The 26,856-nt window shown below is 45.8% G+C and overlaps 2 protein-coding genes and 1 long non-coding RNA gene across 3 annotated transcripts in view; 1 reads left to right on the top strand and 2 right to left on the bottom strand.

Moving 5' to 3' along the window:
* Nucleotides 1-468: 468 nt before the first annotated feature.
* LOC310671242 lies at nt 469-9,495 on the bottom strand. The gene is made up of 3 exons (XR_014507922.1): nt 8,652-9,495; nt 7,118-7,217; nt 469-3,345 (listed from the first exon to the last, which is right to left on the bottom strand). It is a non-coding gene; the product is annotated as an uncharacterized lncRNA (long non-coding RNA).
* Nucleotides 9,496-14,240: 4,745 nt separating this feature from the next.
* LSM3 (LSM3 homolog, U6 small nuclear RNA and mRNA degradation associated) lies at nt 14,241-16,672 on the bottom strand. Its single transcript, XM_083426985.1, has 4 exons — nt 16,551-16,672; nt 15,464-15,574; nt 14,937-15,032; nt 14,241-14,609 (listed from the first exon to the last, which is right to left on the bottom strand). Exons 1-4 carry the CDS (start codon nt 16,569-16,571, stop codon nt 14,529-14,531), a joined length of 309 nt encoding a protein of 102 aa, XP_083283111.1. The 5' UTR covers nt 16,572-16,672; the 3' UTR covers nt 14,241-14,528.
* Nucleotides 16,673-17,034: 362 nt separating this feature from the next.
* The window catches only part of XPC (XPC complex subunit, DNA damage recognition and repair factor), a 30,266-nt gene continuing 20,444 nt past the window's right edge, over nt 17,035-26,856 (top strand). The window contains exons 1-3 of the mRNA XM_083426944.1: nt 17,035-17,116; nt 19,620-20,041; nt 26,625-26,829. Of these exons, the coding sequence (XP_083283070.1) occupies nt 19,924-20,041; nt 26,625-26,829 (323 nt within the window). The 5' untranslated portion in view covers nt 17,035-17,116; nt 19,620-19,923. The remainder of the gene's footprint in view (nt 17,117-19,619; nt 20,042-26,624; nt 26,830-26,856) is intronic.

The following is a 26,856-nucleotide window of genomic DNA, read 5'->3' on the forward strand; positions in this document are numbered from 1 at the left end:
GCAGGAGAGAAATGTACTGCTGAAAAAAAAACATCTGGGATACATGTGGTGTGGGAATTGAGCCTCTTAGCCAGAAAATCTGAGCAATTTGATCTAACAGCTACTAATTCCAGTCTGTGGGACTGTTAAGAGGTTGAAGATGCTTCCCTCTCCTTGCCTGTTTTAGGATTTAAGAATGGGAAGAATGCTGCTGTTAATGCATCATTTAAGTAGCTATTTCCAGTAATGGTTGGCTATTTGTTTTACCCCTGAAGGATGAGCTGATACCATCGTAGGCCAGAAACTATACAGATGCAGACTCAGTGAATATGTCACTGCTTTGAATTACTGCATAATGATTTGGTCAGTATAATGCTGCATTCTATGGGATGCTAGAAGGAAAAAACCTCAGAGATAGAGCACATGCTAAACATGCAGAAGTCCCAGGTTCAATCCCCAGTATCTCCAGTTAAATGAACTTAAGCTCAGTTCCAACCATTTTCCTTTATGCGTGCATAGAAAAGTCACATTATCAGTTTTTTAGCGCTTGTCTCTATAGAGACAGGCAGTGCCTGGAGGACTGAAGTGGGGCCAAGTAGGAGCCGGGGACAAGTTTCATTGCTTCTGGCACCTTCCCATAATCTGGAGAACAAATTGTGACATATATGCTAATAGTACATAGATAATGCATCTAACCCTTGGGCTGGATTCCTATGGAGCGTAGCTCAGTGAGGGAGCACTTGTGTTGCACTGTAGAAGCTCCTGGGTCAAATCCTGGCATCGCCAGTTAAACAGAGAATCGGGCAGTGGGTGATGGGGAAAGCCTTTTTGGGAGCAGCTAGTGATCCACCATGAGTCAGAGGAGACAACACTGCGATAGACGGACAAATAATCTGAGCTGAAAAAAGAGAAAGCTTCCTATCTTCTTATCCAAGGACATAGTGCAGTTTCTCTGCTTGATGAGCGTACACTTGATGATTAACAGGTGAATGGCATGAATTGACTTCCTTGAAAAGCAGCGTGTTTATTTCTTCAGAGCATGCCATGTTTTCAAGCAGCGAGGTTCTCAAAGCGGTTCATGAGAATAACAAAATTGAAATAATTAAAACAGTATTTTTAAAATAGCAACTTGCAAAGTACAAGCACCAACAGAAAAAAAAGACAGACAGAAAAACAAAAACAAAACAGTGGATAAAATCATGGCACTGCACCAGCATATCAAAATGGTCAGGTAAAAACCAAGCAGAAAAAAGCACACTATGGGCACTTTATCCAAGTGCAAGATTCTTCCTCTTGATTTTGGGCAATCTCCACCCTTCGCAGCTTGATAAGATGCAGCCGATAACGTTCAGAAAGCAGGGCTGGCCCAAGCCTTTTTGGAACCTCAAGTGAACCACAAAATGGCGCCATCCCCCAAGTCAGGGAAGAAGATCAACATCATAAACGGGGGGGGGGGGGAATCATCCTTCCCTGCAGGCTGAAGTGGGGATCAAAGGTCATGGGGGCACTCTGAATCACGCTGGGTGGGCGCAGAGCTCAGGAGACCCAGAAGGCAGCCCCCACCATTTGCCTCAGAAGTGCCTTCTATTTGCCAAGAGATCTTTGTGGAAATGGCATGGTGGGGGGCTGCCTAGGAGGAGGCAGGTCTGAGGAGCACTGCTACTGTGACAGTCGCGGCAGCAATGGGTGATGTATTTCTCAGAGGCCAGAGCTGCTGCTCCTGTGGAACCTGCCACCTGAGGCAGTTGCCTCACCTTGCCTCCTGGGTGGGCCAGCCCATCAGATAGTCTCCCACCCTGAGGAGAGGCTTTGGGGGAAGGAACTATATGGGGCTGCAAGGGGGAAGTAGGGAAGGGAAAGACCAGTTGCGTGAGCTGTCCTTTCCTTGTGCAACTCGACAAAATAACAGTGACACACTGCATAACATTGCCGTGTGGCAATTTCAGAACTGATTTTGGTAAAGGCATCTATATATGATGCAGCTGTGTGTCGAACGCAGGCTCCTTTAAGTTCTTGTTGTTTAGGTGCATTTTGAATGACCAACGTCACCATAATATTTGGATACCCGTCAATATTTTTTATCGCTGACATTCCAGATTCCAAAGAAGGCAAATCTCTGTATTTTGGAGCAATGTCAAAGAGAAGTCTAATCTACAGTGAGATAAAATGAGTGGTGTTGGACTTTGTTTATTGACGAACTGAACTTCAGCCAACAGGGCTAAATGACTACAACACTCTTTTGACATTCACAAGACTTGGGTCTGTAGTTCACTCAGCTATTAACTAATCCTGCTTGGCATGGGTCATTCATTTACTCTGAACTGAAGTTACCAGCTTATTATGAAAAAAACACACCCACGTTATTCTCCCTAGTGTAAATATTGGACAAACTCTGGAAGGATAGCTGTGCTGGCCTGTGTGGCAGCAAAAAGATACAAAGGGGCAGTGCAGATATAAACCTCCCTCTCAACTGCTGCCAAAATACCTAGAACTTGCTTCTGGAATGTGACCTCTTTCACCTCTCACATAAGGCACTGACCTTAAGAGCAGTTAATGCAGTCCAGCATTCCTGTCTAATTTGGACGTGAACTCAGTGTTAAAATGCCGTTTCAAATCCTGGTTGAATGAGGAACCCTGGTTAGTATTAAGTGTGCTTGAGACTGGTGCTGACCTTTTCCCTTCACCACAGTTAAGAGAGGAGTGGAGAATTTATGCAAGAACAAGAAGGTAAGCAGGTATATTGAAGTTTATATTGCACCCCACACCAGCCTTGTTGAAAAAGCAGCTAGAAAGATGAACAAGCACATGCCCTCAAGCTGGGCTACAGTCTTTGAGCTGTCGCTCAAATGGAGCCAATATTTGCCTCAGCCCAAGTTTCTCAGATTTACAGTGCAATTCTAACCATGCCCACTGAGCGCTAAGTCCTATGGAATTAAATCCGGCTTGCTCACAGGTAAGTGAGGCTAGGATTGCAGTCTAACTCACAGGATGCTTTAAGTGGACTGCAGCAGGTAAGCTGTGAGTGCACATGAATTGAGATGGAAGGTGCAGGGGGGAAGAAGAGATAAGACAGGTTGGAAAGGCGATAATTAAAGATAACAGGAATGAAGTATGGGGAGTGATGTATATGCTTTGAAAGGGCGGGGAGAAGAGAGCTAAGCTGTAACTGAAGGAAAACAGAGTTCGTTCTTGGAAATGTAAAACTTTTATTACCTTCATTTAGGCCTTGGTGCCTTCCAGGCCTTGCCAGCAGTTACAACCGGGCATGTGAAAAGGTTGTGATGGATCAGCACGGTGCTTTTGAGATAACAGTGTAATCGTTACTCAGGACTTTGCAGATCAGCAAGGCCACAGAAAACCCCAACCCTAGAGAGCAGAGATGTCAATAACTTTAATCTCAGCAAGTTGAAACCGGCAGGCAAATGCTCTAAAACTGTAACCTATTAAATAATAACAAGCTACAGTATTCATCTTCTTCCAAGTTACACAGAAAAAGAATCAAAGGGAGAAATGCAGTCATTATCTGTTTCATGCTACAGTGGTACCTCGGGTTAAGAACTTAATTCGTTCCGGAGGTCCGTTCTTAACATGAAACCGTTCTTAACCTGAGGTACCACTTTAGCTAATGGAGCCTCCCACTGCCACCACGATGCAATTTCTGTTCTCATCCTGAAGCAAAGTTCTTAACCCAAGGTACTATTTCTGGGTTAGCGGAGTCTGTAACCTGAAGTGCCTGTAACCCGAGGTACCACTGTATGTGGTTTGGAATGTAGCTCCTCAAAGGAAGGTGGAATTAATATTCAAGCCCACCCCCCATGATGTTCACTTGTTTTTGAAACCTATATAGGCTGTGATTTGACAAACTGTTTTTATTTTTACTGTATTCACCATGCTACCTCCTGGGTTCCGCCCAAAGTGACTCACAACTCCATAACAATACATGAAATAAATGATCAAGGAACTAGTCCACAGCAACATTCTCTCTATGATATGATTATAACCAGAGTGGAGTTACAACTCTCCTAATATTCTAGAAAGCAATGGGAAGCAGAAACACCAATGGTGTTTCTGGGCAATGGAAGCAGAAACACCAATGGTGCTGCCTGGTCATATTTATGGGGCTTGAGTCTCTTCTATGATTATCTTTCCAACAGCAGCGGTCAAACGCTTCCTTCATCGCCATCGCCATCTCTCTCCACAAAAGATTCCAAATTCTTTGGGAAGTCAATGAAAAGCTGCAACTCAAGGGCAGAATCCATGAGAGCAAAGCACAGGCCCTTTCTCTAATAGGTTCCACTTGCGGACTTTGGAATCCCTGCTCATAGAATTCAAGCCTTATTTTGGAAGTTGAACTCGCAGGAAACAAGGCACCAGCAATAGCCCTACAAGTGCCTCTTTTCATGCTGAGACAAAGGCACTGGCTAATTCTCCTTCTCTCTCTGAAATGAAGCCTTTTAATTTCCCACTCTGGTTTCTGCCGCCCCCCCCCCCCTTGACTCCATCTGTACAGTTTCCAGCAGCAACACAGGCGAGTGGCGCCTTCACAGGTGCACTCAAAGTTCAGGCTCGCTCGGAAGAGCAACTTTTAGAGGGGAATTAAGTAGAACATTCTTTTCTGAGTAGCTAGAGATTGGCAATCAAGGCTGAACTTCGGAACAAAGATATTGTGCCTTCAGGATTTGGCAGAAGGAAGGAGTTGTGTTTTTTTTGAGACTAAGATCATTTTACCATAACATTCAACAATTGTGCTTATCTAGCCATGTAGATCAAGAGTGGCAATAATTAGAGATGGGGCCGGAATTTCTCAACTGGAGCAGTACTCTTTCTTCTGCCTCCCAAAGTTCAAGGGGTCAGGGATTTTGCTCCATTGACTGCGGAGGGGATGCAACAACTATGAAACCACATATATGGGGGCGGGAGAGGAGCAAAGCTCTGCACAGCAGGCTGGCTAAGAAATGTGTTTCCCTTTGGGGTGATCAACAGTCTATGACATAACAATCTTTCCAGTTTCCAAGCATTTCTGAGGACCGTTCTCTCCTTTGCATTGCCCCCCACCAATACACAACCTTTTGGTACTCAGGCTTGCTTTCAAAACTTTACTCGATAATAAATAAATTTACCCATACAGAAGTGTAACATCACATGAGGAGCATTGTGGTAGGTTGTGTCATGTTAGGTTGTATTAGGGGAGAAAGCACATGTACAGTGGGGCCTTTGGGCCTGCTGATCAGAAGGTTGACGGTTCAAATCCCCACGACAGGGTGAGCTCCTGTAGCTCAGTCCCTGCTCCTGCCAACCTAGCCGTTCGAAAGCACGTCAAAGTGCAAGCAGATCAATAGGTACCGCTCCAGCGGGAAGGTAAATGGCATTTCCGTGCGCAGCTCTGGTTCGCCAGAAGCGGCTTAGTCATGCTGGCCACATGACCTGGGAGCTGTACGCTGGCTCCCTCGGCCAGTAAAGCGAGATGAGCACCGCAACCCCAGAGTCGTCCACGACTGGACCTAATGGTCAGGGGTCCCTTTACCTTTACAGTGGAGCCATCCTAGGACAGCAGCACTGCAGAATTCCTGTGGGAAACCAGAAAGCAGGACCCTGTGGTTTCCAGCAAAAACATTACTGCTGCCAGTCTTCTCTGTGATGGAATGCAAGGTGGAAGACCCCCCTCTGGAGAAATGCAGGGAGAAATCACAGAACTGTAGAGTTGGAAAGGACCGTGAGGGTCATGTGGCCCAAGCTTCTGCAATGCAGGAATCTGGGGGGGGGGGGCCTTGAACCCACAACCCTGAGAGTCTAATCCTCTACTGTCCCTCATGTCCCTAATGTGCTGCAAGGAGGGTTTCCGTCCGACACATCTGGAAGGAGACAGATGTTGTGGTGAGGAGACTGCTTCAGGTGGCCACCGCAGCGCTTGAAAAGATCACAGCGATTCTTTCCATTTGCGCTTTGGTTTTTAGCAGAGTGCTGCTCAGAAAACATCCTGATATGCTGACGCCTATGACGAGCGGAAAAGGCAAACCCCAAAGGAAGCAACAGCGTGGTTATTTTAAAAAGCAAGAAAGGAACTGCGTCTTTTTCAGTTTAAGAGGCTGCACTCCTTGCTCTACTTAGATGCAACTTAAAACTGGCATGCGTTTAAATCGATTAACAAATGTACGGGACGTTTAGTCACGACGCGAGGTTGTGTGACCATGACTCTCCCCTTGAGTTTGTGCGCAATGCAAGGTTCTAAAGCGAGAAAGTAAAGAGGGCTAAAACGGATAGAAATCTTGGGAAGAAGGCATCAATACACACACACACACAATTGCCCATAAAAGTCTACCCACGTAGACTTTCTGGCAGTATGAATGCACCAAGAACTTCTTGTCCTTAATCCAGTCTTCCAAATCCCATTAATTAGCAAAGCCTCTTATTTGTAAAGAAAACTACATTCTTAAAAAAAAGAAAGAAAACAACACAGAATCCATTGAGGTGGTGATGTCATTGCCAGAGTGATTTGTCAGTTGTTCTAGAGAAGAACCACCCAAAGCCAAGAAAGGCACAAAGGGGGGAAACTGTGGGAGAAAGACAGCTTGAGCCAGATGAAACCTGACCAAGGGAAGCCTTGGAAAATAACTGCCCTGAAAAAGCAGGCGGCTTTGGATGTTTCTGCAAGCTCAGATCGAGGGGGAGAGAGCAAAAGAGGACATAGATCCAGGGTGGCAGGCTAGGGTGGCAGCAATGTGGACACTGCTGCAGGAAGTGCTTTTTTTCTGAGGGTACTCAAGGGTACACAGTACCAGCACCTCCCTCCTCCCCAAAAAATGTTAAAAGTGTAGCACTCGGCTGGTGCACTCAGTTGGTTAGAGCATGGTGCTGATATCGCCAAGGTTGCAGGTTCAATCCCTGTAAGGGACAGGTGTATATTCCTGCATTGCAGGGGGTTGAACTAAATGATCCCTAGGGTCCCTTCCAACTGTACGATTCTGTGAAATCTATGCTTTGTGACTCTTCCCTCTCTCTGGATTGCCCCCCCACCCCGTTTGTGAGTCTGTGTAATGCATGGAGCCCAGGCGGATGGGAGAGGAAGAAAGAGAAATGAGTTACTGTGGCAGGGAAAGAGGTTCCACTCAATAACAACATTCAAAATACACTACCTTACCTTGCTATATGACATGGCTATCTCTGCTCAATCCACCTGTAAGAAGGCCCCTCCTTCCATCCAGACTCTATTTGCAACTTTACAGGTGTCTCTGGCCCGCCTGCAGGAGAGTGGGAGGTTGGTGGTATGGTAGACTGGTTGCCCTTGTGGCTAATTTTGTAGATTTGGCACTGTGTTTCCTGGACTTCTAGGTGCACAGCTCTGGCTTTCTGTGGTCCTCAGTTATGGATAAACAGACAGGCTCTCCCACAGCCAACCAGATGCAATATTATTCTTGTGTTTAAGAAAGGTCCCTGAGCCTGGATGTATTTAATGTTAAAGAAAAAGTGCTTGAGAAGCTTGGAAACCCACCCACTGGCACAGGTTTGCTGCTGAGAAGTGCCCCTGCCTGGCTGCTATTTGCCCTTGAAAATGCCGCTCACAGTAAACAGCATTTTGGGCAGGGAGCAGCAAGGAAGGACCTATTCTCTGTAGAAAGCAGAATCAGGAGCATGCACCAGATCTCTCTCTCTCTCTCTCTCTCTCACACACACACACACACACACACACATGAAAAGCTTTTCCTCCAAACTAAAACCGACCTGGTTAAAAAGCATGCATGCTTGTTTAAACACAAAATTAATCCCAGGTGTATTAGGGGCCCTTCATTTCTTGATAATGTTCCTCCTAATAATTTCTATTGCTGGTCTTTGGCCTTCTTCCACTTTCTGAAGTATATCTGCATCTCAGTTTTCATTCTTTCTGCCTTCTCCACTTAATGCCTACTCTGCCTTATCTTCCCTCCCCAGCCATTTCCCAGCTTCCACACTCAAACTTATCCTCTCCACAGTCTGTTGTAGGAATAGGCGTTACACTGCCCCTTTTGTTTTCTAGGCATTCAAAAGGAGCCCATTCCCCCTTGCCCATATGATTCCAATTCCATGTCCATAATGTCATGGGGCAAACGTAGGGGATCCACACCATGTATTCTGCAAAGAATCCTGGAAACTGTAGTTTACCCCTCACTGAACCACAAGCCTTGCACCTTTCACAAACTACAGTTCCCAGGATTCTTTGGGGATTCTAATGTGGATTAAATATCTCTAGTACACATTCAATGTACGGTATGCGTTGTAACCACTATTGATCAAGGTTCTGGCACACTGACAGCCATGCTAAGGAGCAGCCTGCCTGTCTCAGTGCTGAGCACTCTTTTGCCATTGCTCAACACTTGTCACAACAACTCCCCACCCCACTCTTCAGACAGTTGAATTAAGCTTAATTGGGGCTCTCTGCTATTGAAGCTAAGCGTGGGTTCACATATATGTTTACATCTTCCTCTCCTACCAGCCGTTTTCCCTTCAGACCAGGTTGGATGGGCTGATCACAGATTTTTGTCCTCAAGGCTCCTAGCAGCAGCTTTCTACAGTGCTTAGGCGTGGGCATTACCCTGTGCCGCTCCACTAAAGTGCACCGCACGTTGCCACGGAGGATTTCACAATGCGGTTAAGAACACGAGCCCCTATGCGTTCCGCACATCAGACCTTTCACTCACATCCCACATGATCCAAAGCCAATTCCAAAGCTATGCTTGAAGATTAGACAGCAGTTGCAGCCCACAAGACCTTGCCTGAGCCTCGTCATGCTTTTCAACTCCTCCGGCTCCGCTGAAGTGTAGAACAGGCAGGCTGCGCTTCACGCTAGGAGAGCGGCCTGCTGCTTGCAAGCTTTGTGCAACATTGCCATCTGGTGAACACAGTGCTGCACCGCAGTGATGCATTACCACCAGGAAGCATTGCAGGCCACAGGTGTGCGCCAACCACAAAATTCAGTTCAAAGCAATTAGGAAAACAGCCCACCTCAGTCTGAAGCGCTTTATGGGCTGCCCAGCCCTGTTCAGCTCAGGGGCTGCCCACGTCTTCTTCACAATCCATGGGAAATTTACAACCTACTGGGAAAGTTAAATACAGCTATCACCTTGTTTCCTTTTCAGGCGGATGAAATTTGCAGGCATATTATCCCTTCTGGAGTGGTTAAGGCCTGCCCAATTGCAGACAAATAGGTTCAGAAACTTTTGTGCTATGCATGGTAAATCTTTTTTTTTTTTTTTAAAGGAGACAGCTAAATCTTTAATTTTGATAGAATTGGCTGAAATTTGCAGGCAATGGCACCCTTCCTTTGGGTCTGAATCCTGCCAGGTTTCAGGAGGAAAGCTGCAGTGGTGGGGAGGAATTCTTGTGAGGTGACACTCTGGTTGAAAATAGCACCCAATACAAAACTATTAGCTGTACAAACCATCAGTGATTCGTTGATAATTTGGGGGCCTCTGCTTAATAACAAAAACAGATATAACCAGGATCCTCGTATTTTTAGGTCTCTAACCTTTATATTATCAGAAACAAAAGATGAACCACAGAGAACTGAATAATCTAAAGCAGCGGTTTTTTTTCTGTCTGCGTTTTCTTTGATGGTTTTTGGGGTCCACGATACCTCCCCCCTTCCCCATCCTCACTACCTACTTGAAATTAGGCCAATGGCCACATGTACCCCTTAGGTCAGAGACAGATTTAAGGGAGTATGACTGGTTTGGTTGCACTGGGTGCCAAGCTAAGATGGCACTGAAGGGGCCTCTACAACTATGATGTAGGATGGAAGGCAAGAGGCAGGGGACACTGAATTTGAGCGCTGCTAAAATTTGAGACCTCAAGGTCAGCCACTGCGTAGGCTGTCGGTTTCGCATCCCCGCCTTCGAGTACATGTCGGCTCTTAGTGTTGGTGCCACAAAATATTGGCTAAGAATGTCATCTGGGAAGGACCCAGTGCAAGTCCCACTCTGCCCTTGACAAACTAGGCATCTCTGCCAATGCTTCAGCCCATCTATTGTAAGTACAGGGATAAAAAAAATACCTTACAAACTTGTTGGAAGGATTACAGAGATACTCTATGTGGAGGATTTATATAATTATATAATCCATTCCAAAATGCTCTAAATGATCATTATGCTGGTTGTCCACACAGTAGCCAAAACCGGGCACTGCTGGAAGCAAGCTACCCACAGAAATCAGCATCCCTTATAGAAGAGTGCAGGTCAAGGCTGAGACAAACAGAAAATCAGAACAAGATTAGATTTGCCCGTGAGCAAACTGCTGCACTATTCTTTTGGCTTTCACCTGCATATCTAATTCATCTAATGCCAGAGTACATAGGCATAACTATGGGATTAATAGCATCTGCTTCGTTATCTAAATGAGGTTTCTGAGGGTTAATTGATTTTTGAAAACATGCCCTCCCGAGGGTCTAACCAACACTTTGGAATATCCAAAGACAGACTCCATCTAATCTATGCTCAGAGTAGCACTTGCTACATCAGGGCTTTGGAGGAAATTAGGATGCGCCTGCAGATATTAGTGTGTTAATACAATAATGATTTATTATGCAAATTGAAGCATGGGTGTACAGCTGCATTTGTGGTTTGTTTGTTTTAATATCAAGCTCTTGAATTTTACTCTCAAAAAAGCTTGCAAAAATTAGTTTTCTGTTTATTAGTTTCCAGGTTTTGGTTCTCTTGGGAAAACTAAGATACCTTCATGAGAAGCCTAAATAGTAAAGAAGCAGAGTGGATAGTATTCACCTTCTTTTTGAGAAGCCATTGCTCCAAAGTGCTCAGGAACAGCCTTTCCCAACTTGCTCTTGGGTGCTCATAGAGATGTCAGAGACCATCTACAATTGAACAATGGCCCCTGCCCCCAACATTCATGACCTGGATCACCAGCCATTTCTGTGTTAATGCCAACTTATTACTCATGATTATTCGACAGCATCACAATCTCCCAATGGGGCGGGTTAGTCACTCTGTTGGTCTAATCCAAGATGACTGAATGAGCCAAATGGGAATCAAAACTCAAGTTCTCTCTCTCTCTCCCCCCTCCCCCGAATACAAATCCAACATACTAACCATTCCACCACACTGACTCTAGTGCGACTACTCTGAATCAAAGCGGCAACTAACTGGGTTTTTCCACACATGATTTGGCCATATAATCTTCACTAAGAATAGCTGACATAGTAGATGAAGTGTACATCTTTTATTATATGAAGCAGCTGTTTGGAAGTTTTCCAGAGTTTTGAGCTAAGCTGGCTCTTCGGTAGCACAGCTGTTGAGAAAATTTGCTGTTGCAGTATATTCACTTAATAGAGGGCCCAAACCACCGTTAAGAGCTTCCACGCCTTGTCAATTCCTGTGTGCAAGTGAAGCAGCTCCAGTGAGGTAATTTAGACTCAAGAACCTCCTCTTTTCCATATGCATGAAAATTGTGTCCAGCTGCATCTTACATGTTCAACACACATCCTTCAGAAGCTGTTTAATACAAATCTGTCATGTTACTCAATCAGATTAGTTACTTCAAGCATCTCTGCAGATTGGATGCAATTGCACCTTTGTGGTTACACAATATATACAGCCAAATCTTATGTTTGAGCCCTTGGCGGACCACAGGTGTTTCATCACTGCCCTAGAAGTATGCAGCCCTGGACAAAAATCAGGTTAGTAATCTCTGATGAAAAGGTAGAGCTATATTATGAAACTGAGTTCAATTTGAGAATGTCAGAGTGAAGTCATGATCTTTTGGATAAACATTTCAAGTAATTTGGGTTCAGCAGGTCTTTTGGGGGGGGTAGGGGGGTTACTCTAAGTAGCCCTTATTTCCAAGGCTGATAATTAAGACAATGTTACCCTTTTCATTTCAGCAGCCACAGAACAAAGGATGTTCCCTGAAGATCCATGTCAACCCCACTCAAAGTACTGGACTGCTGGTGCTGCCTTACTGTACAAGCACTGTGATGAATCAGAAGGCCAATCCTTGTAGTTAGGCAGCATTAACAAAAACCTCCAAATATTTGAGAGCTATGAAATTCATTGGGAAACGGATCCCCCACATGCCTTTTAGTTTCTTCTTCCTCCTACCCCCACTTCCCCCAAGGAATCAGTATGCAACTGGGGGCATGAAGAGTAATACTATCCCAGGCAACGTAACATTTAATAAAGCTGATAAAGTATAATGGTACTTAAGCAGGATTCTTTTCTTAACAAAGCCACTGGTATTGAGAAACATTTGGTTCTTTAAGCATTACTATTCAGCATGTTGCAACTACCCACTTAGGACTGCACATTATGAACCTTTCATTAGAAACAAAATGACTTAATTTGATGAAAATACTTGGGTCTCATAGTACATTGTGTTACATTACCGATAACTATCAAGCAAGTCACATTACTGATTGAGATCTTAATGCAGGCAGCACCATCTAGTGTTCAGTGAAGATTTGCTGAGCTGCAAAGGCAGAAGCCATACAATGTCATAGGCAAAGAATGAAAGTGACTTCTCGTGGTGCTAGAATTTGTGGGAAATGAAAGCACATATTGCCAGACGCCAAAAAGGATACACTTAACAAGCCAATATTAAAAAGTTAAGCGATCATAGCGCCAATTAGCAACTGCTGTATCAAGTCAAGCCATTTCATTATATGAAAGCTTCTAACATACTTGCTTTGTTTCAACTGCTTGCAACCCACATTTTCACCAAGCTAGGGCACTGGAGTGGGTGGAATGCAGGTGGTGCTTTGGTCCAAACTATGAAGCCTCTTGGGCTTGCCAATCAGAAGGTCGGCGGTTTGAATCCACAGGGTGAGCTCCCGTTGCTCGGTCCCAGCTCCTGCCAACCTAGCAGTTCAAAAGCACGCCAAAAAGTGCAAGTAGATAAAAAGGTACCACTCCGGCAGGAAGGTAAACAGTGTTTCCGTGTACTGCTCTGGTTTCGGTGTTCCGCTGCGCCAAAAGTGGCTTAGTCATGCTGGCCACATGACCCGGAAAAACTGTCTGCAGACAAATGCCGGCTCCCTCAGCTTGTAAAGCAAGATGAGCACCACAACCCCAGAGTCGTCTGTGACTGGACTTAACTGTCAGGGGTCCTTTACCTTTACCTTTTTTAGCCACATAACACCCTCTTGGCAGCCTGCACGCACACACACACTAAATTTGTTTTAATAATTCAAAATAAAATTACATGTTTTCTGACTGTGGGTGCACTGAGTGTGGGTTTTACATGTTTGGTGACATTTCTCTAGTGTCATCTTTTCCCACACCACCCACTCCCTGTTTCCTTCACCCCAAGGGAAAGGATGGCGCCTGCCCTTTTCCACCAGCTGTTGCTGAAGGCACATTCACAACATTGGGATTTTATAAATAGCTCTTTTGCACAGAACTGCTCTAGCATGAGACCAGCTGTACGAAAAATTAAAACTGCCCTTGCAACTACAGAAGATAGGAAATGAAAAGGGGAAGAAAGGAAGTGGAAGCATTTCATGCTAGCAACTCCAAATATTTTCTGGAGTGAGGCCATCATCTTTTTGTGCAAATATGGTATTAGAAAACTTTTTAAAAGGTGCATTCAGAGAAATCAACTGATACCTACACACATACCCACACCGGACTTTAGGCCCCCTGGTTTTGAGCAACACACTCCACCCACCCCCCTTTTTGTGAAAGTCTGGTATATTAGAAAACTTCTATTTAAAAAAGAAATAAAACAAAGGTACACACACAGCTAAACAAATACCTGGGTGCAAGCTCATAACAGACTTCAGGATTCCAGCACTTATGGTGAAGGAGGAAGTCTTAGCACAAATATCCCATCAAGCACACCCCAGTAGTGTGGATGGGATACATTGAGAAAGATTCTGGAAGTATAAAATTGAAAGTGTTAATGTGTGGATAAAGGTGCCCAAAGCACATGTGGAAACAGGACTTGTATACAGATGAATGACCAAATGTGGACACAGTGCAAATGTAACTGTGGGTGATGAGACAATGACAGTTTCTTGGACTCTGGGGTCCACTTCCCCACTAAGATTTGCATAGGTTTATAATCAGCAACTTAGAACTCTTCCTCAAAAGGTTACCATTATTGAAGCATACACACTTCATGCTTGTAGGCCACTCAAGTCATTGGAATAGCATGGTATAAACAGAAAATACTCAGTGCAATCCTGTCTCATTTGTACCAGATACTGTCAATGGTAACCAAGCAAATAATGCAGCAATAACGATGCACATGTTAAATGGGGAAAGTGCTTATAAACACATACATACAAAAAAACCCAAACAGATTTATTTCTTAAAAAAGATCAGCGGCCACAAGCGCAACTAAAATTGTTATATCCACTGATTTGAAACATAACGACACCTGCACTTAAGTTATGTCAGAAAAAAAACCCTTATATCAACTTATATGCCAAATGATCTTACGCCTTCACAACAATCAGGTTTGGATGGTCTTTCAGAATTAAGGGCAGAATCTTAATGTTTAAGGGTATCAGAAGACAGTGTCCAGAGGTCCAACATTTTCTAAACGATGACCATTTTTTCCCCATGGTTTCAGCCAACCCTCAGTGGAGGAGCTACAAGTACAACTCCATCTCCTCGGACAAACAGCATCGGAATATTCCTTTTGGTAGACTGTGAATGAAAAAAAGCAGTACAGGCTACATCCAGTGAGAATGTAAAAATAGTTGCAGAGATTAGCATAATTATTATAAATTCATATGGTACAAGAATCACATTTTTGGGGAATGAATCTATATTTAAGTGTCCTACTTTTACAATGAAGTAATCACTATGGTTAAAACAATGCTTTAGATTTTACTCTGGTTAAAATTTACTTAATGTTATAAGTCAAGTAGGTATACTGATCTCGTCAGCAAAAAATATTTAATTTATATTCATCTAGACATCATTGCATATCTGACAGAGCATTTGGAGCTTTAAGTATTAACAAGTTCTTACTTTATAAATCTCTTCATAGGTTTCTTCATCAATTTCTATTGTTGTCACAGTCTCCTCAACATCACCCAAAATCATATTTAAGTGCTGGTCATAAGCCTGTGGAAGCGAGAGTGGTTTAGATAAGTTTAATTTTTGTGCTTGTGGCAGTATATTTCTTAAACATTGTAGCTCAAATACACAGATCTGAAAACTTCTGCTACTAGTATTTTGGATTATATCTAATGTTAAACCTACTCAGAAATTAATAAACATTACTAATTTTAATCCATTAATTTCAGTGCATCTACTCTGAGTGTAACTTTGCTGGATATAAGCTTTTGTTTCTATATTGCTTCAATTTGAACAAATATGGAATTGCTTGATCCAACATCTATAAAACTATAACAATTTATTCATACAGCACTGCTCCATTCTTATATTTACTTATACATTGTTTCATAAATATACCATTATAACTTAACATCTCCCAAAACACATTTTCATGGTTCTGTTAACAAGCACCCCCATTTCTATATAGCTTTACTTACATGTAATCTGCCTCGAAGTTCTCGGTCATTTCTCATTTTTACATAAATTCGTTCATCAAGACTGAGTCTGATGAGATCCAAGGGCTCTTCTACAGTATTTGTGGTTTGTTGCTATAAGAGAAAAGTGTTTGTGTTTTTTTTTAATACAGTTGATAAAACGTTGGTTACAATTTATTCCAAGGAAAAACTCCACTGAGATTAGTATTAGATGATATTTGCTCCGTATTGTTTATTGTTCAATTATTCAACCTTACTGAAATGTCTAAACTCAAGTACAAGAGCAGAGAGAATTAAAAGCTACCTGTTTGCACTCTTCAAAATGACTGACTGACAAATAGTGAATTGCAAATCCCTCCTAGGCTATTCAGGCTATACAGTAGTTGCTACAGAGTTAGGAGAATTTAAGGCTATCTGTGAGATATCAGGAAACAGTCAACTAGTTAGGATACCCTTTCTAATATCCCGGGCTCACCAGTTTAAAACTGTTCCAATAACAAAGAATCAATAACAGATTGTTCATAGTCACTTTTCTCGGACTAGGTAGCAAGAATAATGCACATAATGTCCTCACTTGGTGACATCTGATAATAAAGTTTTGTTTTGTGGGTGTTTTTTATTTTAAAAAATAATCCAAAGATAGCAGCAAAGTTTAACTATGCACGGCAGTGCCAATGAAAACAGCATGAAGAAGGGGAAACGAAGGAAGAATAAAGCAGAAGCCCTTCAGACCACAACTTTGTAGCTACCAGGAGAGAACTACGAAAACATGTAATATTTTAGGGACTTATTGTTGTTTATTTATACCCCGCCCCCTCCTGGGTTTCCCAGGAGGGACAGGCGGGCAAAGGTCAACTTTACCGTTATTATGCTCTCAGAAATAAGCGAAATAACAAAAAAAGAGAAGATGAAACGCGCAGTCCGGACGTCGCCCTCGCTACTGGGAGCAGAAACCTGCGTCCAACTAGCGACCCACCTCGGCAGGCTAAGCCAGGCCACAGACCCACCACCTCAGAGCACAACAGCGACACCTCACAGGGTCCCGCCGACTCTTCAAGGGCGACCCTCCCCAGGCTTCAGCATCACCCACCTGGTCCACCTCGTCCGCCATTTTTTCAAAGCCAACTCCAGCCTCTTCTCGCGAGATTTTATGCCCCGCCCGCAGCAATTGACGCAGGCGCGTGCTCACGCACAAGTATAGACTTACTGTAGACATACATGCAGCACGTCAGATTCCGGGTCAACTCAGCACCATTTTTTTTGCTCCCCCCCCCCCCCATGCCTGCCTCAGAAACAAGCGCGAACAATGAAGTGTAAGGATTTCAGTTTAGCTGTGATCGGACGGCGAGCGAGCCCCCACCCTCTATTCAAAAGATGGCAGGCAAATACAGGTGTGGGTGTGGGTGTTGGTGTGGGTGTATATATACATACACACACCCACACACCTGTATTTGCCTGCCATCTTTTATATATATAAAAGCTACTACCAAGACGTTAATAATCTCATGCATTCTATTTTTTTCCTATCTCTACCAGAGCCTTATGTTCCCCACCCGCTCAGACGACGATAGCTGCGCGTGCACACTTCTGCTGAAAAGCTCGGAGAAACCCTGCGATTGGCCGCATCTGGAGTGCGTGCTTCCTGATTGCGACGCGGTGGTTATTTGCTTCGCCTTCACATATAGCTGATTTAGTCATGTGCGCTCAGGAGCGAGGGAGCCATCGCTGATCAGCAGCAGCAAGCAGAATGGGTGTATCATCTCTTAAACACTCAAGGCGAAAGAAAAAGCTGCAGCCCAGAGCACAGCTTTGAATGCAAAAGGTGCCAGGGAGAGCATGTTAGACAAATTCACGGAAGAGAATAGGGCTGCGCTGGCCTCCGCAGTTGGAGGCAGCAATGCTTTCAAATATCAGTTTCTGGGAACCATGGGAGGGGAGAGTGCGCTTCATGTTGTTGTTGTTGTTGTTGTTTATTAAATTTGTATACTACCCATTTGTAGTATTTATTAAATTTGTAGTATTATTATTTATTAAATTTGTATACTATCCAAAGATCTCAGGGTGGTTCACAGCACTAAAAAATAACACAAAATGCCTAACGAGAACAAAAACAAACCAAACAAAAAACCTCCCCTACCTACAAACATATATAAAAGGTAGTAACAGAACAGGTAGTAACAGGGCTGCTGTTAGATTCTTATCTCCAGATATAGCTGAGAAACCCTGGAGAGCTCTGGCTGCCAGTCAGAGCTAGCTGGACTGGCAATCTGACTCAGTAATACAGGCAGTGTCCTGTGTGTATAGCTGTCTTGGTGCTTTGCTGCTTTGGTTTTGCTTGACTAAACTGAATGTGTGATCTGGCTTCAGTGAACAGCTCTGAGTTTGAAGCGAGGTGATGTGGTGTTATCAGTGCTTTTTTCTCTAGAAAAATAGGTGCTGGTATTCACTGTGAAGTTGTTACATACATTTTAACAACAAAAAAGAGGTGCCAGTACAGCATACCCTTGAGCACCGCCTGAAAAGAAGCACTGGGTGTTATAAATATGACAGCCCATTCACATAAACAAGTCATCCTTGCAGTCTAGTGATGAATATGTAAGTGTGTTGTAGGCCCTGGACAGATTTATGACAGATGCCATCTTCCAGGAAGAACACAAGCATGTCACAGGAATGTAGGAAACTGCCTTATATTGCACCAAGTGAGACCATTATCTAGCTTGGCATTGTCAACATTCACCAGCAATGGCTGTCCAGCAGTTTTTTTCAGTCCTACTTGGGATCTTCTACATCCAAAGCAGTTGCTCTGCCGCTCGTCACATGTCTGCATGTTGCCTACCACCCTGTGTGGCTTGAAAACTTGTAAGCACTGGAGGAAACAAAACTAGTGATGTTGGCCTCACAGAATTAGCTTCATCTTTGTAAGCTCGCCTTACAATTCAATCTCCAGCTTCTTTACTCAGAAATAAGTCCAATGAAACTCAGTGCAGCTTCCTCCCTAGAAAGTGAATTTAGGATTGGGTGGCTACAATCCTACACACACATGCTTTCTGAGTAGACATGTATAGGATTGTGTTGTATTTCACAAACTAAAATAAAGGGAGTAAACTGATGCCAAATTTCTTCTCCCAAGCCTGAAATCCATAACGCTGCAATCCTAAGACCACTCACTTGGCAGTAAACCCTGTCAAACTCAGTGGGACGTATGGTAAAGGTAAAGGGTAAAGGGACCCCTGACCAGTCGTGACCGACTCTGGGGTTGCGGCGCTCATCTCGCTTTATTGGCCGAGGGAGCCGGCGTACAGCTTCTGGGTCATGTGGCCAGCATGACTAAGCTGCTTCTGGCGAACCAGAGCAGCACACGGAAACGCTGTTTACCTTCCCACCGGAGCGGTACCTATTTATCTACTTGCACTTTGACGTGCTTTCGAACTGCTAGGTTGGCAGGAGCAGGGACCGAATGGGAGCGCACCCCGTCGCAGGGATTTGAACTGCCGACCTTCTGATCAGCAAGTCCTAGGCTCTGTGGTTTAACCCACAGTGCCACCAGCGTCCTGGGACTTACGGTACTTCTGTATAAAATGTATAGACTTGCCAGAGGAGTAGCTGTGTTGCAGAAAAAAACAAGAGCCTTGTGCCAGGCATAATACATATGCAGTCCTAATCCCTCTTAAGGAGAGTAAGTCCTATTGAATTCAGTAGGGCTTACTTCTGAGTAGACATGGTTAGGATTGTGCTGCTGGACTCCTTGGCGGCACAAGACTCCCTGATGTATAGCATTGCGCTGCAAGTTGGGGGAAAGTTCCCATAAAATACAAAATAGGACACACATAAAAGAAGGTTGATTTTGGCCATGTACCTTACTATGGATTTGGAGCGGGAGCACTTTGGGCCTGATTTGGGAAAAAGCCACTAAAATTGTATCAGGTTTTATTCTGGGTTCGTGTGTGCAGGGGACGGACTTCTCCATAAAGCGCCACAAGTTTCAAACCATGTTCCTTATTTCTGAGAGGTGGCGGGCTGCCCTGTGATCTCAAAGTGCCCGAGAGTCCCATTGCCAAAATCCCTATATTGCAATGCTTATCAGTTGCCCTGTCGCTTGTGAGGAGGGCCAAGCTGTTGAATCCTGAACGGCATCTTCATTCCCCCCCGCCCCCCAAAGGCTGCAAGCTGCACGCCGCTCAGACCCGGCACGGAAGGGACGTCAGGAAGGAGGAGCAACGCAAGCTGCCAGCCCAGCATCGCGCGGGGCCACTTGCGAGAGAAAGGGAGAACAACAGATGCAACAACCCTGCTCCCCGTGTTGTTTTTAAGCCGCCTTCTTCCGCAGATCGTCTTTCCCTCCCTCCCTCCTGCCCTCCCTGCTGTTTTGGCTTTTTTCCTTTGTGCCTCCATCCGCGCCTGCCGGTGACTTCTCGCACGCGCCTCTCCCGCCGCTCCTCCAGGCCGATTTGCCGTGGATCAGGATGGCCAAGAAGCGCAAGGGGGTCGTGCAGCTGCCGGGGGTGGGCAAGAAGCTCAAGGGAGAAGTTGCAGCCTCCGCCTCCTCCTCCGGTCCTAAAACGCAGCAGCAGCAGCAAGAGGGTGAGTGGCGGCCGGAGGGATGCAGAATAACCTTAACCGACAGCCTGTTCCTTGACAGCCTTTGCAACTCAAGCCTTGTTGTGTATTGAGTCAAAGGATTTTATATCTGTATTATTATTGTCTATATTTGCATTAGGGTAAAGTAACTGCCTTTTGGTTTCAGGGGGTACAGCTACTATTGGTTCATTTAAACTGCTGTATTTGGATCCTCTGTCTTATTGGTTTCCTCCAAAAGGCAGGACTGTGATTGCCTGATATTGTTCCCTCCAAAATGTATCCTTTCTAGCTAGTCCCCTGTCCCTATAAATGTAGCTTTCCCCTCCTCAGTCTTCAGTCTTGTTTGCTGTAATAAAGAAGTGTTACTAGAGAACTGTCTCCAGCTGATTATGTCAAGAGAGCTGAAATCACAAACCCCACGTCACAACAACTGGCGACGAGGATGGGATCCGGAATGCTGAGGAGCGGTTAAACGCAGCCCTGCCTCAGAGTCCGGATTGCAGCTAAGAACAAGACTCACTGGCCAGCTGAGAAGACGACCCTGCCACAGGACAATGGAGAGTCCAAGGGTATTGGAGCCCTTCCAGCCATCAGAGCCCCACACGTGGGAAGACTACGTCGAACGCTTCGAGTTCTTCGCAGTGGCTCAAGGGATCACCGATGCCAGCAAAAGAAGGGCCACATTCCTGAGCTACTGTGGGCCTGAGACCTTCAAGCTGGCCAAGGCATTGCTTGCTCCAGCGAAGCTAAGTGAGACATCTCTCAAAGATATTCTTGCCTGCCTAACAAGCCATTTGGCGCCTACTGAGACCAAGATGGCCCGGCGGATGGAGTTTCATGAGAGGCAGCAGCGTGCTGGGGAGTCTGTATCTGCATTTCTAGCTGAACTGCGGAAGCTCGCTCAGCACTGCGACTTCCAAAATCTGGAAGAGACTCTCCTGGATCGGTTTATCGGTGGTCTGAGCAGCAAGAAAGCCAGAAGACGCATCGTGGCTAAAGAAGAGGTTACCCTTGCTTCAGCCTTGAAGGAGGCCACCGCCACGGAGAATTATGAAAGAGAGGAGCTTGATGCCAGTCGCAAGGCCCCTAAGCCACAGATAGAAGTTGCGCATGCCATGGACGAGCTAGAGGCTACTCCGAGCCAGAGCCCAGTCCGTGGGGTCGAGTCAGTGCGTCAGGCCTGCACAGTGCACAAAGATCACCGAGGCAGGTGTCCAGGTTGTGGCGGAAACCATGAGCGGAAGAGTTGTCGTTTCCGGGATGCTATGTGCCGGACGTGCGGGAAGACAGGTCACATCGCCAGGGTCTGTAGATCGGCGGCGTTGGGAGCGACAGGAACACCTAGACTGGAGCATAGCAGACCGCCCACAGCAACCCATTTTCTAAAGGACTGCCACTATGTAACGGAGATCAACGGGAGGGTCGTGCAGTTCCCAGCGCAAGGCAAGGCACACGTCAAGGTGAAGATTGAGGGTCAGCAGTGCGACATGGAGGTGGACTCCGGATCTGGATTCACTATCGTGTCGGACCAGACCGCGAGGACATTCTTCCCCAGGGGTAAGTTGCCCCCTCTGGAGCCCTTCCCGGCAACCTTGCAGTCATACTCAGCGGGCCGCATCCATGTTATGGGAATGTGTGCCGTGAGAGTTCAGTTCCGGGACAAACAGGCTGTACTCAAACTGGTGATTGCGAAGGGCAGTCGCCCCAGTCTCCTGGGCACTGACTGGTTCCCCGCCCTGGGACTGAGTATATCAGGGCTTAATTCAATCCAAACCTGCCCTGAGATGAGCGAGGCATTATGCAAAGAGTTTGCTGGTCTCTTTAATGGAAAACTGGGTTGTTATAAAGGGCCCCCAGTTGACTTCGAGTTGGACCCTGGGGTGGCCCCAATCCGACTCAAACCAAGGCGAGTGCCATTTGCACTGCAACCCAAGATCGAAGCAGAGCTGGATAAATTGGTCAAGCAGGGAGTTCTCTCACCCGTGGACTCTGCTAAGTGGGAGACTCCAATCGTCACGCCCCTTAAAGCAAATGGGGAAGTCAGGATCTGTGCAGATTACAAATGTACTATCAATAAGGCACTCAGGGGAAACTCATACCCCATTCCAGTCGTATCACATCTGTTGGCTAAACTGGCTGGGGGCAAGGTGTTTGCCAAAATTGACCTGGCACAAGCCTACCAACAGCTGCCAGTAACCCCACAATCAGCGGAAGCACAGACTATTGTCACACATAAAGGGGCGTTCAGAGTTAACAGATTACAATTTGGAGTTTGTGTGGCCCCAGGGATTTTTCAAGGGCTCATGGAACGCCTGTTAAGAGGTCTGCCGGGGGTCTTGCCATTTTTTGATGACGTTTTGATTGCTGGAAAAGACCCACAGGAACTGGTTGCGCGTGTCCGTGCAGTGTTGCTCAAGTTCAAGGAGGTGGGGTTGCAACTGAAAAAGGAAAAATGCAGTTTTGGGGTGCCAGCTGTGGATTTCTTGGGGTTTAAAATTGATGCATCAGGCATCCACCCCACAGATGCTAAGATTAAGGCCATCATCGAGGCACCACGACCACAGAACAAGACGGAGTTGCAGTCATTCCTGGGACTTATTAACTTTTATCATTCGTTCTTACCCCATAAAGCTTCGGTAGCTGAACCATTACATAGACTGTTGCAGAAAAAGAATGTGTGGCGATGGGGGCAGGGGCAGCAGAAGGCTTTTGACTCCTTGCGAAGAATGCTGAGTAGCGGGAGCGTCCTTGCTCATTATGATGAGTCAAAGCCGCTGGTCCTGGCATGTGATGCCTCTCAATACGGCCTGGGGGCGGTGCTGAGTCATAGGGAACTGGATGGGTCGGAAAAGCCCATCTCTTTCTATTCCCGTACGTTGTCGCCCACGGAGCGCAACTATGCTCAAATTGACAAAGAGGCGCTTGCAATTGTGGCAGGAATCAAAAAGTTCCATGATTATGTGTACGGTCGCCATTTCTCCATTGAAACGGACCACAAACCACTGTTAGGGTTGTTCAACCCGAACAAACAAACGCCACAAATTCTCTCCCCCAGAATGTTGCGTTGGTCTATATTCCTGAACGGGTTCCAGTACACCTTGACCCATGTGCCGGGGAAACGGTTGTGCCACGCTGATGCGCTGAGTCGATTGCCCCTTCCTGGCGGGAGCAATGAGGATCCCGCTCCAGCGGAGCACATAATGATGCTGGAAACACTTCCGGGGGCTCCTGTAACGGCTACTGATATAGCTGAGAAAACGAGGAAAGATGCTGTTCTCTCCCGTGTGCTCACTTGGGTGGGGAGGGGGTGGCCAGGTGGTCCGCATGAAGACAAATTCAGGCCTTATGCGACAAGGCAGCACGAGTTGTCCATGCATAAGGGTTGTCTCCTGTGGGGAGATAGGGTGATCATCCCAGCACCACTGAGAAACAGGGTGCTTGAGACGCTTCACATGGGACACCCGGGAATGGTCAGGATGAAGTCGCTAGCCCGATGTTATGTGTGGTGGCCTGGAATGGACCAGAACATAGAACAATGGGTACGAACATGTAAGGCATGCCAAGAGGTGCGGCCAGAAGTGGCCAGAGCACCAGTTCACTGGTGGGAGCAGTCCAGATCTCCCTGGAGCCGGCTGCACTTAGATTTTGCTGGGCCATTCCAGGGGAAGGTCTTTTTGGTTGTCGTCGATGCATATTCCAAATGGTTAGAAGTGGCGATGGTCCCTAGCATGGCATCAGCTGCCGTAATCAAGGTGTTGAGGCAGCTGTTTGCAACCCACGGGTTACCTGAGACCATTGTATCAGATAATGGGGCAGCTTTTGTATCCCAAGAATTCAGGGCATTCTTGGCTGATAACTTCATAAGAGGGGTCACATCCGCGCCCTTTCACCCATCCTCCAATGGGCAGGCTGAGCGCATGGTAAGAACAGCCAAAGAATCCATTGCGCGCTTAATGGAGGGTAACTGGTCAGCTCGCATCGCGCGAATGTTATTTTTGCAGCATGCGACGCCGTGTACTGCGACGGGCAAGTCGCCAGCTGAGCTGCTCTTGGGTAGAAGACTGGTAACGGTGCTGGATTATGTCCACCCGGATAAAATGCCAAACCATAATTCAAGAGCAACCCCCCAGGCTGAGACTGACACAACAAGGTATCTCGCCCCTGAAGATCTGGTCTGGGTGAGGAACTATTCACGAGGTTCGCGGTGGGTGGCTGGTGTGGTCACCCGGGCTAGTGGACCTGTGTCCTATTATGTAACCTTGGAAAATGGGCAAGTTTGGAAGAGACATATAGATCAGCTGAGGCGCCGGGCGCTCAGCAGGGAGGAGTCAGATAATTCATCCCTGGCTAACGACGCAGAGCTGCAAGACCAGAGTGAAAATGGCCCAGAGGTGCAGTCACCAGGGGCTTCAGCAAATGAACCAGGGTCTGCTAGTCCTCATGATGACGAGGTACAGGTAGGGAACCCTGAGATGTCTGGGACTCCATCTGTTCCTGAGGAAACCCCTATAGCAGCCCCTCTACCACAGGTAACACCCAATCCAGAACCGGCAACGCCTGTTGTCAGGAGATCAAGTAGAAGTTGTAGGACCCCACAGTACCTGAGAGATTACGTCTGCTGTGCTCACTAGGGGGGGAGGGGTGTTGTGTATTGAGTCAAAGGATTTTATATCTGTATTATTATTGTCTATATTTGCATTAGGGTAAAGTAACTGCCTTTTGGTTTCAGGGGGTACAGCTACTATTGGTTCATTTAAACTGCTGTATTTGGATCCTCTGTCTTATTGGTTTCCTCCAAAAGGCAGGACTGTGATTGCCTGATATTGTTCCCTCCAAAATGTATCCTTTCTAGCTAGTCCCCTGTCCCTATAAATGTAGCTTTCCCCTCCTCAGTCTTCAGTCTTGTTTGCTGTAATAAAGAAGTGTTACTAGAGAACTGTCTCCAGCTGATTATGTCAAGAGAGCTGAAATCACAAACCCCACGTCACAACAAGCCTAACCATGGCTACTCAGAAGTAAGTCCCATGAAGTCGACGGGGCTTACTCCCAGGAGTTTGGATTGCAGTTTAGAACCATAATTGGAAGGGACCACGTGAGTCTAGTTCTAGTGCAACCCCCTGCCAGGCAGGAATCCTTTGCCAAAGGTGGGTTTTGAACCCACGACCATGAGGTTAAGAGTCTCATGCACCGACTGAGCTACCCACGGTTCACTGGGCTTGCTCTCCTTTTGTGCCACGCCCACTCCTGGGTTATGTAAAAATTAACAGTTTTGCACATGCTCTGGCTGGAATTCCATTGTGAATGGCCAAAGTTCGGCAGCCTGCTTGTAATTCAAACTTCTCATGTTCCTGATACTACCTTATACAACTATGTCACGTGGTTACCAAAAGTGGTTTCCTCCTAGTTGTCTCGTTTAAACACACACACACACACATACATATGAAGAGGTTACCCTTGTTACCTAAACATGAACATTCTCCTTAGGAACAGCAAAAGTTCCTGATGTATGATCAAGGGGGGGAGTGTATTTTGCATGTTACATTGCATTATTTGGCATAATGTTGCGATTTTAAATTTGCTAAGCCTGGTTGCTGATCAGAAGGTCAGCGGTTCGAATCCCTGCAACGGGGTGAACTCCCGTTGCTCGGTCCCTGCTCCTGCCAACCTAGCAGTTCGAAAGCACATTGAAGTGCAAGTAGATAAATAAGTACCGCTCCGACAGGAAGGTAAACAGTGTTTCCGTGCGCTGCTCTGGTTCGCCAGAAGCGGCTTAGTCATGCTGGCCACATGACCCAGAAGCTGTACGCCGGCTCTCTCGGCCAATAAAGCGAGATGAGCGCCGCAACCCCAGAGTCGGTCACAACTGGACCTAACTGTCAGGCGTCCCTTTACCTTTACCTAACCAAGTAGTGCATGAGCATTAGAAAGGTGGGATAGAAACTTTTATATAAAGTAAAATGATTCAGAAAAGTGTTTTTTCCACAGTCTTAAGATTCTGCTTCTGTAAATAAGCTTGGTGATATCTAGCACTTTTAACCTAAGGAAGTATCTGTTAACATAAGGGAAGGGGAGGCAATTCCTCATTTATACTGTAGCCCCCTGTGACGCTCCCGTCTGTTCCACAAGGTTTGAGAACCCCCCCCCCCATAGTGTGGGAAGCGGCACAGAGACCTACAGCTGAAAATACCACTTCCCTTGGTTTAGTGGACTCCTGCTAGTCATTCTGCAAATGGAGAGGCAGCTCTGGATATCTTCCCTCCTGTCTTTTTCATAGAATTGTAGAGTTAGAAGGGACCCCAATGATCATTTAGTCCAACCCCCTGCGACGCAGGAATACGCAGCTGTCCCGTGTTGTTGTATAACAAAGTAGAAATAGCAGCGGCAAAATAATAACAATCAGGTTTAAACTTTGGGTTCATGGTGCATCACAGTAGTGTTGATTCACGATCTAATGGGAGGAAGAAATTATAAAGGTTTATGGAAAAGACTATTGGAACCAGTTTGGGTGTTTAATTCGGATTAAGCTTGCATTCCCATCCCCCACCCTAACAGTTTTTGACCGCCGTCACATTTTCTTTCCATACAGATGATTTTGAAGAGGAAAAACCCAGTCAGAAGAAAAGGTTGCCCAAAACAGCTTCTGGAAAAAAGAAGGAAAAGGAACAGGAGAGGGATATCGTTCAGCCACCCTGCAGAAATTCGAATCAGAAAGGACCAAAGCCCAAAGTGAAGGAGGAAAAGAATAAAGTGGTAGAAAGTAAAGGGTCCTGTAAAAAAAGGGTAAAATGCAGGTAACTAAATGCTTAGGGTTTTCATTG

This window comes from Podarcis tiliguerta (assembly GCF_965153285.1).
Source record: "Podarcis tiliguerta genome assembly, chromosome: 2".
NCBI classification, from domain to species: Eukaryota; Metazoa; Chordata; class Lepidosauria; order Squamata; family Lacertidae; genus Podarcis; species Podarcis tiliguerta.